Raw genomic sequence first — 16,758 nt, 5'->3', positions numbered from 1 at the left:
TTCCGTATACTTTTTGAAAAGGTCCTATGTACAAGGGAAACCCATGGCGCAATGACTTTTTTGAAAAAGTACTCTACATTTTACAAGAAAAATCAAAGTCTTAAATTGATTACACTGTCGTCGTATAGGGTGATTTTGCCGATGTCCGAAGATAAAAGTCCCCTCCCAAACGCGAGCTGTAGATTCCCATCCGTGTCGTGCGATTAAACAGACACTTGCCCGCCAGGTAGTCCGTCCAACTGGTGCAAAGCCTTGCCCTGTACACAATCTGCGGGTTCATCGACAGTCGGAACAGCGTGTTGGCATGCAGATGACTGCAAAGAAGTGCATCCGCGAATTCCGCATCGCTTGATATTGGGATGGCACAGTTGGGTGACGGTGGAGACCCTCCGTCCGGGAAGAAGTTCTCGTGAGCTTCGGCAACGGAAACGCCGGACACGTTCTTGGCCGTCACGATCATTTGCACGTACACGGCGTCCGATTTGTCGAGACGGAAGGATAACGGTCCACCTGGAGGCCGTGTGTACGATGGTCCAGCCGGATCTAATCCGAAGATCCGTCCCAGTTTGCCGTTGAAGTTGTAGCCAACCTGTCCGCTGATTTGAGCCCCCAAGCTGTGACCCACCAAGGTAACCGACAACGGTGGGATTCCCAAGTCAAGCAGCGTTTGGATAAACTTGGTCATGTAACCAGAAACAACCAACGTTTGTTTGACCGACTCAAGGTAGTTCAAATGGGCCAGGTTTGCCCATCCAACGCCACAAACGTTGGTGTCGAAAAACGTCAGTGCCATATCTTGGACCCAAATCTTCGTAACATTATCGGTCCACCCGTGAGTGATGAACATTATCGGTTTGTTGGCATCGATTTTCGCCTTTAGGTCAGGATCATACAGAAAAGTTTGCCTTAATTCAGGCGACTTTCTGAAAGAAATGTTACGTTGAACTGAAACGTTATTTATAACAATAAAACAACCTTACCTATTGCCACAAAAAAACGTAACTTCTCTCTCAACCGGGCCAATAACGTCCACCTTTGTAAAGTAGTTCACATCGTTGTTGGCCAGCCTCATCGTAGTGTCCAACAGCTCCGGAATGTTGTTATCGGAACTAGTGTTGAACAGCTCCGCTAGTCCGCAGCAACGTTGCCAGATTATTTTATGGAAAATCTGTATTTTCTTAAAAATAAATCTGTATTTTATCTGTATCATGTCAAATTCGAAGCGATAGAAGATTTTTTTTAAATTTTCACAATAGATTTAAGCTTTTTAATCATATTAAAGCATAATTCAATTACTAAATTATAGAAATTTTCAAATTTAATCATTTTTAAAAAATCTGTATATACAGATTTTTGTGATTTTTGGGATCAAAAAATCTGTATAATACAGATTTATCTGTATATCTGGCATGGCTGGTCCGCAGTCTACCCGAGTGACGGTGGCTGACAACGCAGCAGCGATGAGCGCGACTCGGAGTGACTGCATTATGAATGGAATTCTTAGTCTCATTGATTATCACGACCGAGCCACGTAGCCTAGTGGTAACGCTCCCGCCTAGTAAGCGGCAGATCGGGGTTCAAATCCCGGCTCGGACCAACACAACTGGTGATCGTTTCTCTTCTGGATTCGATTGCTTAGTAAAGGGAAGGTAGTGTATCGTCACAAACTGGACCTTATCACGACACCTTAGGAAGGCGACCTATGGAATGTTAACATTAACCTTAACATGTTAACATTAAGTTGAGAATGAAATTGCCACTGAATCCGCTTTGTAAATGCCGGCCCCGATACTCTTCAAGGGTGTTCCCATCAGGAACTGGGAAAGATTTACTTATTGATTATCAAAAATAGTGGAGTTCCGTCTATCTGGACAGTATCTGGATGCTGATTATGTTGTTAATGGATAAAGTATGTGGTATTTATACAAATTGATAGCTATACTCTCTATGCAACTCAGAACGGTCTCATTGCGGAGTAAAACAGTCATTCTGAAATAAGGTCGAGGGCAATGATATCTTTAATGTAAACTAGTTTTGTTGAGTTGGATTTGTTAATAAAATTGATTGTATTTTCTCAACACGAACGGCACGGAACGACTAAAGAATTATTTCGTTTCAATTGCTTTATTCTCCTTGAAAACCGTGTTTTCAAATTGTCACGAAATTAGTCAATTGAGATCATTCATTCATCATTCATTCCACCAATAAGTGCGTCCATCCCGGGATTTCCAAAGACACAATATTTCCGTTTTTTTATTTTTTTGAAAATAATAAATGCGTAAATCGTTAATGAATCAGGATGAATTTAACGAATTGAGACAGTTGTTGAAGTCATATTTTTTGCACATTTAAGGGATTATATACGTATGTTTTTTTTTTTTTTTTTCAAATTAACTGTTCTTTATTGAAGATCCAAAATATACAATCTGTCCATAACCTCAAAGTATGTTTAGAAAATTACAAAAATGTTTTTTAACAAGTTTTTTGTTGTTCCATCGTGTATCTCGCAAAGATTGCTCAAATTTACTAAAACTTGGTGTACCGTAATGTTTTATGTTAAAACTAATTACCTCACCTATTAGAAAAAGTGCTGCCTTCAATCTACTATCCTTACTATCAATATCTGTTGCTAATATTTCTTCAGGATCATCGATCATAATTTTTAATTTTACATTGAGTACATTCTTTAGCCAAATCCAAACAACTACTGATCCTGTACAATATTTTATCCTATGCTCCGTAGTATCGATAGAATTACAAAAATCACAAATATTGTTTTCTACACCTCTAACGTTATTTCTAAACTGCTTAGATTTTGTACAAATGACGTCATTCATTACTAAGAAAAGAGCCTCTCTTGAATTTGATGTCAAAAAATTACTACTAATGTTTTCCCAAATAAGCTTCCAATCAAGATCAGGGTTTTCTTGAACCACTTTTGGTACAAATGTTTTTTCTGATTGTAAAAATCTATAAATTGACTTAGTTGTAATTAAATCTTGATATAAAGCAATACGCGAAACTTCGCTCAGCCATTCTCGTGTTGTTTTTGTTAGAGAAGTATTTTGACATTGTGCCATCATGAAACGGTCCATAGGGTCATCAGCATCAGGATAAGAGAATAAAATATTTTTTATAAATAAAGCCTTCGATTTCAAATCTACATCTACTAATCCTAAACCTCCATCACTTACATCTAAGAACATCTGATTACGGGTTACAGTAAAAAAATGGTTATTCCATAGAAACATCGAACAACTTGAATATATTTGAGCAATATGCACTTTATTTGGCGGAAAAACTTGAGCCAAATACCAAATCTTTGAAAGTATAAATGTATTTAATATCCAAATTTTTTGTATCAAATTCAAATGACGCGAAGAATGCAATTTTAAACAATTTTTTAGTTTTTGTATAATAGAATCATAATTTAATTTAACAGTTCGAGAAAAAGAATTTTCAAAATAAGCTCCTAGTATTTTTAATGCGTTCTTTTCCGGGATTAAATGCGGACCGGAGACACAGTTATTTAACCGCATAAAGTGCGATTTGTTAACGTTCAGTTTTATTTTAGAGTATATACTAAAATAATTGATCATCTCCAGTACCGTGTCGAACTCATGATCATTGAGAATGAAAATGTTGAGATCATCTGCATATGCTATTACCTTAATAAAGGTATCAGCAATGAAACAACCTCTAACATTATCACTAATCAAACGTATCAATGGCTCGATGTACAATACGAAAAGGGCCATACTTAACGGACAACCTTGACGTACGGATGATTTAATTTCGATGGAGTCGGTTAAAAAACCATTAAAGAGTATTTTTGATGTCGCTTCTTTGTATAAATTTTTTAAACAGTTGATGAATGGTTCCGGAAAATCAAATTTCTTTAGCACGTCCCACAAGAAAGAATGGTTTACTTTATCGAATGCTTTTTCTAAATCCAAACTTAGCAAAAGTCCTTTAAACCTTTTGGTTTGTCCTGCACGAATTATGATGTTACGAAGAGTTTTAAGATTATCAACACATGATTTATCTATGTTACATGCAGTTTGACCGGGCCCAATTATCTTTTTCATCAATGGTTTTAAACGATTTGCTAAAATTTTAGTAAAAAGCTTATAATCACTATTTAACAAGCTGATTGGACGCTTATTAGAAATTTCAAATTGGTCACAACCTTTTTTTGGAATCAAAGATATTATACCTTTTTTGAAATCTCTAGATGGATTGACGCCATCTACAAGATAACTATTAAACAAAATAACTAAATCATCTAATAAAATATCTGAAAAGTGAGAGTAAAATTCATACGTAAGACCATCTGGCCCTGGCGTTTTCTTTTTAGCGGCTTCTTTGAGAACAAAAATTAATTCATCTTTATCAATCGGTTTAGAAAGACTCATTTGATCTTGGACTGAAAGTTTTTTGTGAACATGACTGAGAACATTATCATTATTTTGATCACTGTTATCAGCTGCAAAAATTGAATTAAAATGTGAAGTAATAAATTGTTTTAATCTGCAATGGTCATTCGTAGTCTCGCCGTTAATTCTAAGCTTAAAACTATAGTTTTCAGTTTGATTCTTAATCCTAGATGAAATTTGAAATAAACTAAGTCGTTCATCAGTTAAAATAGATCCAGAACTTGTTTTTAAACTTAAATTATTTAATCTATTTTGTTCAATTTCTAATAATTTTGATCTAACTAAGCATAATTCATTATATACATTTTCTCCGATGGATTGTTTTTCAATTATTTCATTTAAACAAGTGTAAAAGAAGTTTTTTTCTCTATGTATTTGCTGATTAAAAAGAAAACTTTGACTTTTGAAGTATTTCATTATTCTAGATTTCGTTGAATCGTTCCACCAAAAATTAAAATTATTTATGTACATGTTTTGCTTTTTCCAATTCTCAAACAGAGTTTTGAAATCAGCTGTAATCTCTTCATTCATAATTAAACTAGGATTTATTTTCCAATAACCTCTACCTCGTGTTTGTAAAGGAATATTGTCTGGAACTTTATATTTCAAAATTACTGCGTGGTGATCAGAGAATGCCACAGCAGAAGTATTGATCGATCTAACATTATTTATAAATTCTAAAGGTGCATAAAACCGATCAAGTCTCGATTTAGAATCACCCCTTATAAAAGTGAAATTAGTCGTTTGATTAATTTTATTTTCTATGTCATGTAAATTCAAAGATGTTACTAATTTTTGCAATCCAGAGCAGATGTTTTTGTTTGAACTGTTCGAGTCAGATGGTAACAGGATGCAATTAAAATCACCCACAATGATGTTCTTTTTTGTAAACGATAGATGAGGGATTATATCAAAAGTAAAAAAAAGAGTTGCGTTCATTACGATAAATAGACCCAGAAGGTGCGTAGATGTTAATAAAATTAATATCGTCGATTAAAATAGAAGATAACCGACCATTCGGATTGATGAGAACATTGTCAAAATTTATATTTTTCCTAACGAGGATGGCTGTGCTTTTGTTATCAGTGCTAATGTTAACGATCGCTGTGTGAGAAGGAAGAAATCCGAAATCTTCAAAGGCAACTTCTTGTAAGAAAACAATATCGATATCTGAATTCCAAATAAAATCTTTCAAGAGAGACTTTTTTAGCAAAGAATTGATTGCGTTAATATTGATGGTACATATACTACGAAGAAACATTCGCCTAAACTACTACCTACTCCGCGAGACAACGCGTGCTTGTTTGAGGTTATGGACACTTAGGCGTCATCCATAAAGTATGTCACGCTCTAGGGGGGGAGGGGGGGTCTGAGCAAGTGTGACATTGCATGTTATAAGTATAGGAAAAGCGTGACAAAGGGGGGGAGGGGGGGTTAATTTTGGCTGATTTTAGCGTGACGTACTTTATGGATGAAGCCTTACTTCGCTGGTTTCAACAACGACCGCGTGGAGATCGTTGAGAGAGGTTTTGGCTGATCTTTTTTACCTTTTTTGGATCTTTTGTTTTTCTTTCCTCCGCTGACTTCCTTGAACGGAACTTGCCCGGTGCTGTCCTCTGGTCCCTCGCTGTTGTTGGCCTCTGGATCCGATGACGGCTCAGCCGGGCGTTTAACACCCAGTAGACCCCCCCCTTTCCCAGTACCCGCACCCCGGTTGTGGTCCCCAATACCCCCCTCATCCCCGGTACCCGAACCCACACCCTGACGGCCCCCCTCATCCCCAGTGTCCATGTTCTCCAACTCCGGCTGCTGGTTAGTTTCCGCACTTACTTGTGGCTCTTCGATGACTGCTGGTGTTCCTGTTGCTTTCGTCGGCGGAGTCGCCGGGCCGGACAAACCTTGTCCTCCTGCCGGTGGGCTGGTGCCTCCTTCAGCGCTTGGGACTGGTTCCTGAACTGCTTTCACGAGTCGTTCCATGACGGGTGTCATCGGCGGCACGCTGAGGTACGGTGCGTTGACAGGCTTCCCCTGTGCGGTCACGGTGCTATAGGACCGTGATCCGCCGCTGCCTGACGAACTGTTGGCCAGTTTGGGACAATTCGATTTCACATGTCCCTCCTGCTTGCAAAAGAAGCATCGATTCTTGAGTCCGTCGTAGTATATCCTGGCCCGGAAGTGTCCGATGAACAGGCCGGCCGGGATCTCCTTCGCAATCTCCATATGCACGCCACGGACGCCATTGAAGATGTTGAGGTTACATTCGGGCGAGTAACGCTCTCGCACGTGTTGACGGATGGTGCCAAACTGCCCGAGAACTTGCGCGATGGTCTTGTCATCTATTTCCGGCGGCAAATTGAAAATGCGTACGTAGCGGAAGATTCGACTGGCCACCACTAGGGTAACAGGTGACCTTGAATCGTCGTCGTACCTGAACATGTACAGCTCCTCGAGCCTACCACAGTACTCGGTAAAGGTTGGTTCATCCATGAGTTTGATGTAGAACGAACCATCATTCTCGTCTTTGTAGACGGAATGGAGATCGGCCGCTCCCAGTTCCAGTGTTCCGGTAACAAATTTCAGAACCTCGAGATTCGAGGGTATCTTCGAGTCTTGCTGGAAGCAGAGCTTCAGCGTGTTCTTTCGAACTCCGGTTTCCATTTCTTTATCTATTAAACAATAGATTCCGCTAATCCACCACACACTACTACTACGGCCGCGCCGCGCGCGAGAAATTTGCTTTTTTTTCGGGAGCGTTTGCCACTATCGACTGTTCGGCTCAACGTATCGTCCGAGAATGCGCAAGCGTGTGCGGCAGGTTCGTCCTATGTCCGCGTATACTACATGTTAATTGGCATAAATGGCAAGAATTGGTAGGAGAACACACTAAAACTTTTTTTTTAATTCTTGCTATTATTTTTAGCTTAAATCGCCTATAACTTACCTTAGTAATAAAATATAGTCATGAAACATTCAGGAGGGATTAAAAATCATATTTTGGATGGATTTAATACATTTTCTGTAATACAGTCCAGACTCGATTATCAGAAGCCTAGATTATCCGAAGTTTCGATTATCCGAAGTTCGATTATCCGAAGGTTTGTATGGGACTCCGGATAATCGAATCACGAACAATTTTTTTTCGTATTTTTTTTCTTTTTCTAGTCTTTTTCACTTTAATGTATTTTAGGGGTCATACTAGGCTCAACAATAAAAAATAAGGCAATCGAAAAAAAAAAAATGATCGTGCACACTTGTGACACGTCATACATGGTGTTGGAAAATGTGGAAAATTTTTCTTGTTTTTCACAAATTTATGTTGGTACAATCTTTTGTTTTTGAAAATATACTGATTAAGTCGGTTAAACTATTGTTTAAGTCTATTTTAGTTTGTATGGAAATTCTGTGCACACTTGTGACACGTAGTACAATTTAACTTTCGAAACACACTTGTGACACGTGCTTTTCAGATTTTTGATTACATAATTTACTGTATCTTTTAACTGGTGAAACCAAATTAGTTGAAACTTGAAGCGTTTGTTAAGTGATAGTATACGAACCGATTGCTTCAAAAAGTTTGGCTCTACCATTCATAGTTTTGAAAATATTTATCATCAAACATTTAAAATCGATTTTCTCGAATAGTACTAAATGGTCGTTGTCACAAGATAGCACATAGCTAACGATTTATTGATTTGGATTTGTTCATACATTTCAATAGTAATAATATTTTTTGTGAAATACTCAAAGTTTTCACAAAACTACGTATTTTCGAAAAAAATACTTAAAATTTAAGTTTTTTACAGTATGGGTATCAAATGTCTGGGATTTTTTCATACATTAAGAAAGCTATAACTAAAATATTTGAAAATTGTAATAAACATTCTCAAAATTACGTATTTTCAAAAAAAAAATCAAAATATATAGTTTATATACACTGGGTATCAAATGTTCGAGATTTTTTCAAACGTTTCAAAAGAAATATTTTTGAAAAAACTCAAATTATCAGAAAACTATGTTTTTTTTTTTTCAAAACAAAAAAACTCAAAATTTCGGTGTTTTGCAAACTATAACACAGCAAATAAAGTAGTAATCCAGCTGCGTGTAAAAGGCCTGGGTGTTAAATAAATTTTGCATTATTTTATGAAATTCTGTGTAATATTACACCCTGAAATATGTAGCCCATCAGTATGGGAAACCTACTCGACCGAAATGTCAAGCTCACAAATACGTTTATGCTTTTTCATTTTTCATCGGTCTGATGGCCGAGCGGGCTAAGGCGCCAGTTCTACCTGTTGGTGGTGGGTTTGAGTCCCGTCGGTTGCAATTTTTGTTGTGTTTACAAATATTGTACATGCAGCGTGTAATATTAAGTGTCTTTTTGACGAAGGTGATGTGCATGCTTTTGCATGCGATTTTACCATCGGATTTTTTGCTGTGTAGGCAATTGAATTATTTGGGCATATCACTAAATTTGTTTTAAATCATTTGAATTTGACCAAATCTTTTTATTTACAAATTAGATCAAACCATCAAAATTATAGACCAGATACTAATATTTAATATTAAAATAAGTTTCAAAACACAATTATCCTAAAATTCAACAATAACATCCATGCTACCACGCTTCTCAAAAACTAGAACTTCCCCCACAACTCGTATGAAGGCGGTGTGTTGCACGAAGCAGAACCAGAAAGCATTCTGGCGGCTAAACGTGAGTGCACCTTTCCGTGTATTACACCACCCACGCCGAGCATAATGTACCTCCTCGGTAACCATACTCCTAAGTTGCTGTCTCATTCTTTTCCTTACTTTCACGGGACTTCTTTTGAACTGTTCCACTCAGTCAGTCGGTGGTGTTCTGTGCGGAATTCCTAACGGGGGTGGAAAACAACCACTCCGAGCGGAGATTGTTGAACATAATTTTCCAATCTGGCTTCCACAGGCAGTTTGAGGAAGCATGAATCAGAACATAGTGGTGGCTGCTGCTGCCTGATTTCTGTTTCACGTGTGCCGAGGTTATCTACTTTAGGGCGAGGGAGAGAGAGAAAGAATCAGCGAAACAATACTTTTTCTTTCAATGGGTTGATGTACAGTGCACCATACTGTGAATGTGGGTGACTTTGATTCAAATTACTTTGATGTCCTGATTGGTTTCGTTCTGTTGTTATGTTGTTCTGTTGTTCTGTGTTTTATTGTTCTATCTGTTGTTGTAAATCTAGATAAACACCATTTGACGGCTCTCGTAGACCAAGTTCAGAAGTACCCACTCTGCTCTCCTCGCTGCCAGGCTCTGTGTTCTTCCATATCACGAGGCACGGCACGGCGTTTTCTGTTCTAATGGGTTGGGGTCGTCGCTTCCTCCGTCTGCGGCCTAGGTGCGCGAATGGGGAGAGGGAGAATCTCCTTCACGGATCCTTTCGCCTAAACCGCAACGTGATTTTTATGAAGTCAAAGAACATATTTCCTGTGTCAGGATGTTTTAGCGTTGGTTCCGGGTGGCTGAATGCTTTAAGGGTAGGTGGTAGGTGAAAGCACACGAGTTTTGACGCTTGCACGTGAACCTTGGAACGAAAGTGTACTTCTACCCTCTCTTAGTACGTAAGGGTGTGTGTGTGAAACAGGAATTCCAGCACGAAAAGGTGAATACCAGGAAGCATTGATCGCTGAAGTGTATCCGCATTTACATTATCCTTGTGGCCCTCGTGGGAAATGGAGCCTTCCTCGGTGGAGTTACTCTCACTCACACACACCGAAACAGTGCTCCTCTTCATGCATGCAAATTCCGGGGCTGTTTGAAGTGAACCTGCTTGAAAACCTGGGAGTCCAGATACACAGTCTGGGCTTCAAATCTGCACACCCGAAAGAGAAAGAGTTTGGTCCTTTTTGATGATTGTTACGATAAGGATAAAATAAAAACAGGATAAAAAGTAGAACACCAAAGGAAGTTCATCACAGGCTTCGGCAGTGAGACACTTGATGATGACGTTGCTCCAGTTGATTCTTTCCTCGATGCACTTGACTTTAGAGAGATGAGGCTTTTGTTTTGTCTCGGGTCTTATTTTTTGGAGCAACATATAGAGAACATTGTGATTGTTTGTTTTAGCACATGGGATGTGGTTTCAGCAGCTGGGAAAATCAACCTAGGCTTTTCAGAAATGAAACTTGTGCTTCTGAACTTGAAGTGACGATGTGGAAACTGTAAATCAGGTCGATGAGACTTCTACCTCTTAATTAAAATTTTTGTTTGGGTTCAAGCGTAGTTTGACAAATTCTGGATTCTGGAACAATGATAAATTTAAAAAGAAAGCTACCCATTTAGAAGTCGAATGAATTTTTAAAAAGTGGCTATGACAAAGAAATAGCAGCTTTTAACATATTTACATAAGACATACGGCCATTGTAAATATTTAATCCAAATTTTTTTTTTTTTTTTTTAAATCGGCCCATAAAATCAGGGGGCAAAATTTTAGTAGAAATTAGTCATTTTCAAATAAAGATATCTCGAGTTTAAAGTAAAATACCCCTGTTATTTTTTCAGGTTTGTAGTGCTAGCTCTCCTCTTTCAAATGCAATTTGGCGCTTAAAATTTGGCCATCGCCTTTTCGAGATATTTAAGTTTGAAGTTTGTCTGTTTTTGCCTTATACTGGCTGTAACGTTTGACCCTTAAGGTCAAATTGACTCGTCAAAAAATAAAAATGTGTGTTTTTTTGAGTGAGCAATTCTCTGAGATTTCGGTCATTCGATTTTTTTGTATTTTTTAATCCGGCTGAAACTTTTTTGGTGCCTTCGGTATGCCCAAAGAAGCCATTTTGCATCATTAGTTTGTTCATATAATTTTCCATACAAATTTGGCAGCTGTCCATACAAAAATGACATGTGATAATTCAAAAACCTGTATCTTTTGAAGGAATTTTTTGATCGATTTGGTGTCTTCGGCAAAGTTGTAGGTATGGATATGGACTACACTGAAAAAAATTAAACACGGTAAAAAAAATTTGATGATTTTTCATTTCACTTTTTGTCACTAAAACTTGATTTGCAAAAAAAACACTATTTTTATTTTTTTTATTTTTTGATATGTTTTAGAGGACATCAAAAGCCAACTTTTCAGAAATTTCCAGAATGGGCAAAAAATCTTTGACCGAGTTATGATTTTTTGTACCAATACAGATTTTTTCAAAAAATCGAAATATCGGTCGCAAAAATTTTTCAACTTAATTTTTCGATGTAAAATCAAATTTGCAATCAAAAAGTACATAAGTGATTTTTTGATAAAGTGCACCGTTTTTAAGTTGTAGCCATTTTTAAGTAACTTTTTTGAAAATAGTCGCAGTTTTTCATTGTTTGCTCACCTTTGAAAAAAATATTTTTGAAAAGCATAGAAAATTCTCTATATTTTGTGTTTGAACTTTGTTGATACGACCCTTAGTTGCTGAGATATTGCCATGCAAACGTTAAAAAACAGGAAAATTGATGTTTTCTAAGTCTCACCTAAACAACCCACCATTTTCTAATGTCGATATCTCAGCAACTAATGGTCCGATTTACAATGTTAAAATATGAAACATTCGTGAAATTTTCCGATCTTTTCGAAAAAAATATTTTCAAAAAATTTAAATCAAGACTTACATTTCAAAAGGGCGTAATATTGATTTTTTTTCAGTGTAGTCCATATCCATACCTACATTTTTGCCGAAGACACCAAATCGATCAAAAAATTCCTTCAAAAGATACAGATTTTTGAATTTTCACATATCATTTTTGTATGGACAGCTGCCAAATTTGTATGGAAAATTATATGAACGAACTAATGATGCAAAATGGCTTCTTTGGGCATACCGAAGGCACCAAAAAAGTTTCAGCCGGATTAAAAAATACAAAAATTAAAATTAAAGAAGTAAGACCGATTACGTAGAGAACTGCTCAGTTCTAAAAGTACCCCGAACATCACCTTTTTCTAAAACTTAACCCTGAATTGCTACGTTCAAAAAAATATTTTTTGAAGTTTTGCTTAGATGCTTTCTATAAATTTGGTCCTAAAAGACGTAGATCAAACAAAAAAAATTTGGTGTCTTCGACAAAGTTGCTTGGATTGGCAAGCTCAAAAATTTTCTAGAAGACAAAAAAAAACCCAAAAATATTCCTGAAAAGTAAGATATTCAAAATCACCCTAATCTTGAACCACCCTTATTTTAAGTTAATCCAAATGTTGCCCCATTTTACTTGCAACAACTCTTCTGAAGACTCCTTACTTTACTTTTTTTTTTTTGGAAAATCCATTTTCCACTTAATTATGCAATCTGGACCACAGTGTGCAATGTCTCGTAGACAATTTTATAGCAAATTTTATGAACTTTCAAATATATATATTCAAAAATGGTCACAATTAAAAAAAAAATCGAAAAACTGCAAATATTTTGCTGAAATCAAACATTCAGTGACAATATTTTGAAAACGAGGAACTTAATTCAAAAATCTGAGAATTACTTGTCGATTGCAAATTCAAATTAACAAAAAAAAATAAGTAAAAAATTACAATGCTACAAAATTCATTGAAGGTGAAAAAACAAAAGTGTCTCTTTGATGACTATATACAGTCCAGATTCGATTATCCGAAGACTCGATTATCCGATGTTTCGATTATTTCGATCGAATTTTTTTTTTTTATTTTAAACATTAAATTCGAGTCCTGTGACCCCATTTTAGTCAAATTTGAGTTGTTGAGTGCCCGCCATTTTGGCCGCCATCTTGGATTTAAAAACTTTAAGAGCGAGTCCACGAGCAAAGCATACCCATCTCGCATCGACCTCACCAATCTGCCTGAAATTTTCAGGGGTTGTTTGTACATATAAAACAAGCATCTGGCCAAAATATGAGCACTCTAGGTCAACGGGAAGTGGGGCAAATCGGGACACAAAGTTTGAAGGTTCAAAAACGTCAAAAATCTTAAAAAGGCTATAACTTAGGCAAAATTCAATCTAATTTCAAATCTCAAAATGCATCTGAAAGGGCTTGAAAAATGCAACAAAATGCAGGGTAGAGCATCCCGATTGGTTAAATCTAAAGGGAGTTATTGGTATTTTTGTGAAAAAATAGCATAATTTTCAAACTCAAATAAAAAAGTGTTCCATCCAGATATCAACTCGGTTCGACCTGCAGCTTGTAGGGGACATCTGGGACTACCATCTGAGACTGAGAACGCTTTGGGTAAGGCAGTTTAACATATTAAATAGACACTTTTACTTTTAGTGATTTTTTTGGTTGTAAATTTTTGCTCGGGGGACCCCTTAGATCCCATTTCTTGGTGATAATTTTATCATATTCGTGTTTCTGAGACAATTTCACAATAGAAACATGTATAAAAATGTTTATTTTCATCCATTTTAACCCTTTAAAAAATAAAAGTTAAAATAGTAGTTTATGCAACAAGTTGCAAAAAGAGGATTTTTTCAGCACGAGTCGTACATTTATCCAACGAGGTTCACCGAGTTGGATAAATATGAAGAGTGCTGAAAAAATCAAGTTTTGCAACGAGTTCCATACAACATTTTTTGCAATTCCGAAAAACACCCATAGAGTGAAATTTTATGTCAAATTTTCATGTATTTTGTCAATAAATCGTTTGAATAAAAAAAAAGTTAAAAAGTGTTACTTTTCGAAACAAGTGCTGAAAAGTTCAACTTTTCAGCACCCATTTCAGTGCTGGAAAGTAGAACTTTTCAGCATTTATATTGAAAAGTGTTGCTATTTGATTCTGTTATTTTTGGTACAGTAAAGTAGGCTATTTCGTCGTTCAAGAATGACAGGAAAAGTAAGTAGTTTCACGACGGAATTGCAAAAAAATCTTTAATTCACATTTATTGAAAATCAAGTTCGTTTCCAAGGATACTAGATGACACCAGAAAAAAAGCAGCTTCTCAATTTTTTTTAACTTTCATTTTTTAAAGTGTTAAAATGGATGAAAATAAACCTTTTTATGCATGTTTCTATTGTGAAATTGTCTCAGGAACACGAATATGATAAAATTATCACCAAGAAATGGGATCTAAGGGGTCCCCCGAGCAAAAATTTGCCCCACTTCCCGTTGACCTAGAGTGCTCATATTTTGGCCAGATGCTAGTTTTATATGTACAAACAACCCCTGAAAATTTCAGGCAGATTGGTGAGGTCCAAACGACGTCCCATACAAAGGGGTATGCCCTGTTCGTGGACTCGCTCTTAAATCACTTCAGAGCAAATTTGGGGTCACATCCAAGCTTAACAATCAAAAAAAGGCAGCGGAAAAATTAGTTTTTTCTTGGTTCGATTATCCGAAGTGATTTTTTTACGAAGCCTTCGGATAATCTGTAAACCATATACTTTTTTTAAGTCACCTTCTTTTAAACGATTCTCGATTTACGCAACTTTTTTTAAGCCATGACTTAAAATGAGAATGTCCATAACTTAAATTGAGAATATGACTTAAATTAAGAATCTTGGATGAACCAGAACATCTCAACACTTCAGCAAATTAGTCTACGATACTCACTGAAACTATGCAGGTGAGTCCATGGGTCAAAAACCGTCGACCTCTGGCTTGTTACGGCGGTAGACCCACAGATCTTAACTCCAGGGAGTCCTTGGATGACCCAGATCATCCCAATAAGTTGTTACAACAATGCACTGTAGCCTACCGCACTCACTAAATCAGTCTGGGTAGGATCAGTTGTTAAAATTTTGAAGTTTCAACTTGTTTCTTTGGTAAGCCTGCTGCACAAAATTCCAGGAAGTTTCGGATGGACTAGAACATCCCAGGTGTTCCAAAACCATGCTAAAATGTTTTAATAACATAACTAAACAAAATACTTTTGATACATTTTGAAAATTCTCCGACAAATTACGAGATCCCAAAGATTCTTAACTTATGTCATATTCTCAATTTAAGTCATGGACATTCTTTTTTTAAACAATTCTCGATTTAAGGGGTTACATACATGTAAATCGGCAAAAATTTCAGATGTCGGTTTGAGCACACAATTAAACTTTTTTCAAAATCTGTTTTCACGGCATTAAAATATACATTCTCATCTATTAACAAAACAAATTTGAATACATTTGGTTGCATCATTGCCGAGATATAGTTATTTGAAGTTAGCAGTTTCAGAAAACGGGTGCCACGATATCTCAACATTGCTTCGACCAAATCGGCTCAAAATTTTGGTGAAGAATCGTTAAACCGGTCCCGTGTGCATGACGAAGGCCGATTTTCAAAAAGTTTGTTTTAAAAAAGATAAAAATATTTTTCTGTTTTTCATATAAAAAATCGCCAGTTTTTGATTTTTGTATTTTTTGAAAATTCAAAATTTAAAAATCGGGCTTCGTCATGCACACGGGACATGTCTTGGGAGTCTTCACCCAAAATTTCAGCCAATTTGGTCCATCCCATCTCGAGATATCGTGGCACCCGTAAATCAACTTGGTGTTCAGAGAAAAACGCTCAGAAAGTTAGACAGTTGGCTTTGCGCATGGCAAAATTCTGAGCTTAAATCGTCTCTAACTCAGTTAAATCATGAAATATCTTAATGAAACTTTCAGGAGTGATTGAAAATCATCTTTTAAGTGAATTTAATAAATTTTCTGTAATATGAAATTTAGTGATTTTCTACATGTATGTAACCCCTTAAGCACCCCCATTTCGTTGTGTAAATCAAGAATATGGTGTACTATGTTTTTAATAAATTAGGTCATAGTGTATTCATAAACAATTTATATACTATCTTTATTCATTGACAAATCTTTCATATTTTTATATAAGTTTAATTTGAAGTAATTTGAACTAAATCTTCACAATAAAATAAAGGTTATAATCCACCATCAATAATTATGCAGACAAATTACACGAATGTCCATTAATGAGTTGCAAAGTTTTCACTCTTGCAGGCTGTTAGAACGAGCAAAAAACGAAGGTAATTAATTATATTTCCAATCAATTAATCACTGTCAAAGTTACCTTACCCTCCATGAAAAAACCGCCACCAACCCTCAAATGTCCCTTAATGTACGGGAAATGTCGAGTAAATCACTTGACCTACCCACGGCCATAAACTGTCCTGCGTTCGTTCGCATACAAAAAAGGCGAACCTCATTTGTCGTATCAACAACGGTGTCGTTGTGACCGTCATCATGCACTTGCTGCTGCTCTCTTCTGGTAAGTAATTCAAGTAGAAAATTGATTTCCCCTGTCGATTGAAATTACAAGGCATTTTTTTAATTAAAAAAAAGTCCCCACTTATTACAGTTTAATGAGTGCGGAACATGCACGTAGCGGCGGGGAGAACCAGC

At 36.5% G+C, this 16,758-nt stretch overlaps 1 protein-coding gene across 1 annotated transcript; it reads right to left on the bottom strand.

The window, feature by feature from the left end:
- Positions 1-109: 109 nt before the first annotated feature.
- LOC120416868 (phospholipase A1 member A-like) lies at positions 110-1,486 on the bottom strand. The gene is made up of 3 exons (XM_039578764.1): positions 1,425-1,486; positions 981-1,139; positions 110-923 (listed from the first exon to the last, which is right to left on the bottom strand). Exons 1-3 carry the CDS (start codon positions 1,484-1,486, stop codon positions 110-112), a joined length of 1,035 nt encoding a protein of 344 aa, XP_039434698.1.
- Between the last annotated feature and the right edge of the window lie 15,272 nt (positions 1,487-16,758).

Source organism: Culex pipiens, chromosome 2 (genome assembly GCF_016801865.2).
Source record: "Culex pipiens pallens isolate TS chromosome 2, TS_CPP_V2, whole genome shotgun sequence".
NCBI classification, from domain to species: Eukaryota; Metazoa; Arthropoda; class Insecta; order Diptera; family Culicidae; genus Culex; species Culex pipiens.
The sequence above is the reverse complement of the archived record's forward strand: the minus strand, read 5'-3'. Positions and strand labels throughout refer to the sequence as shown.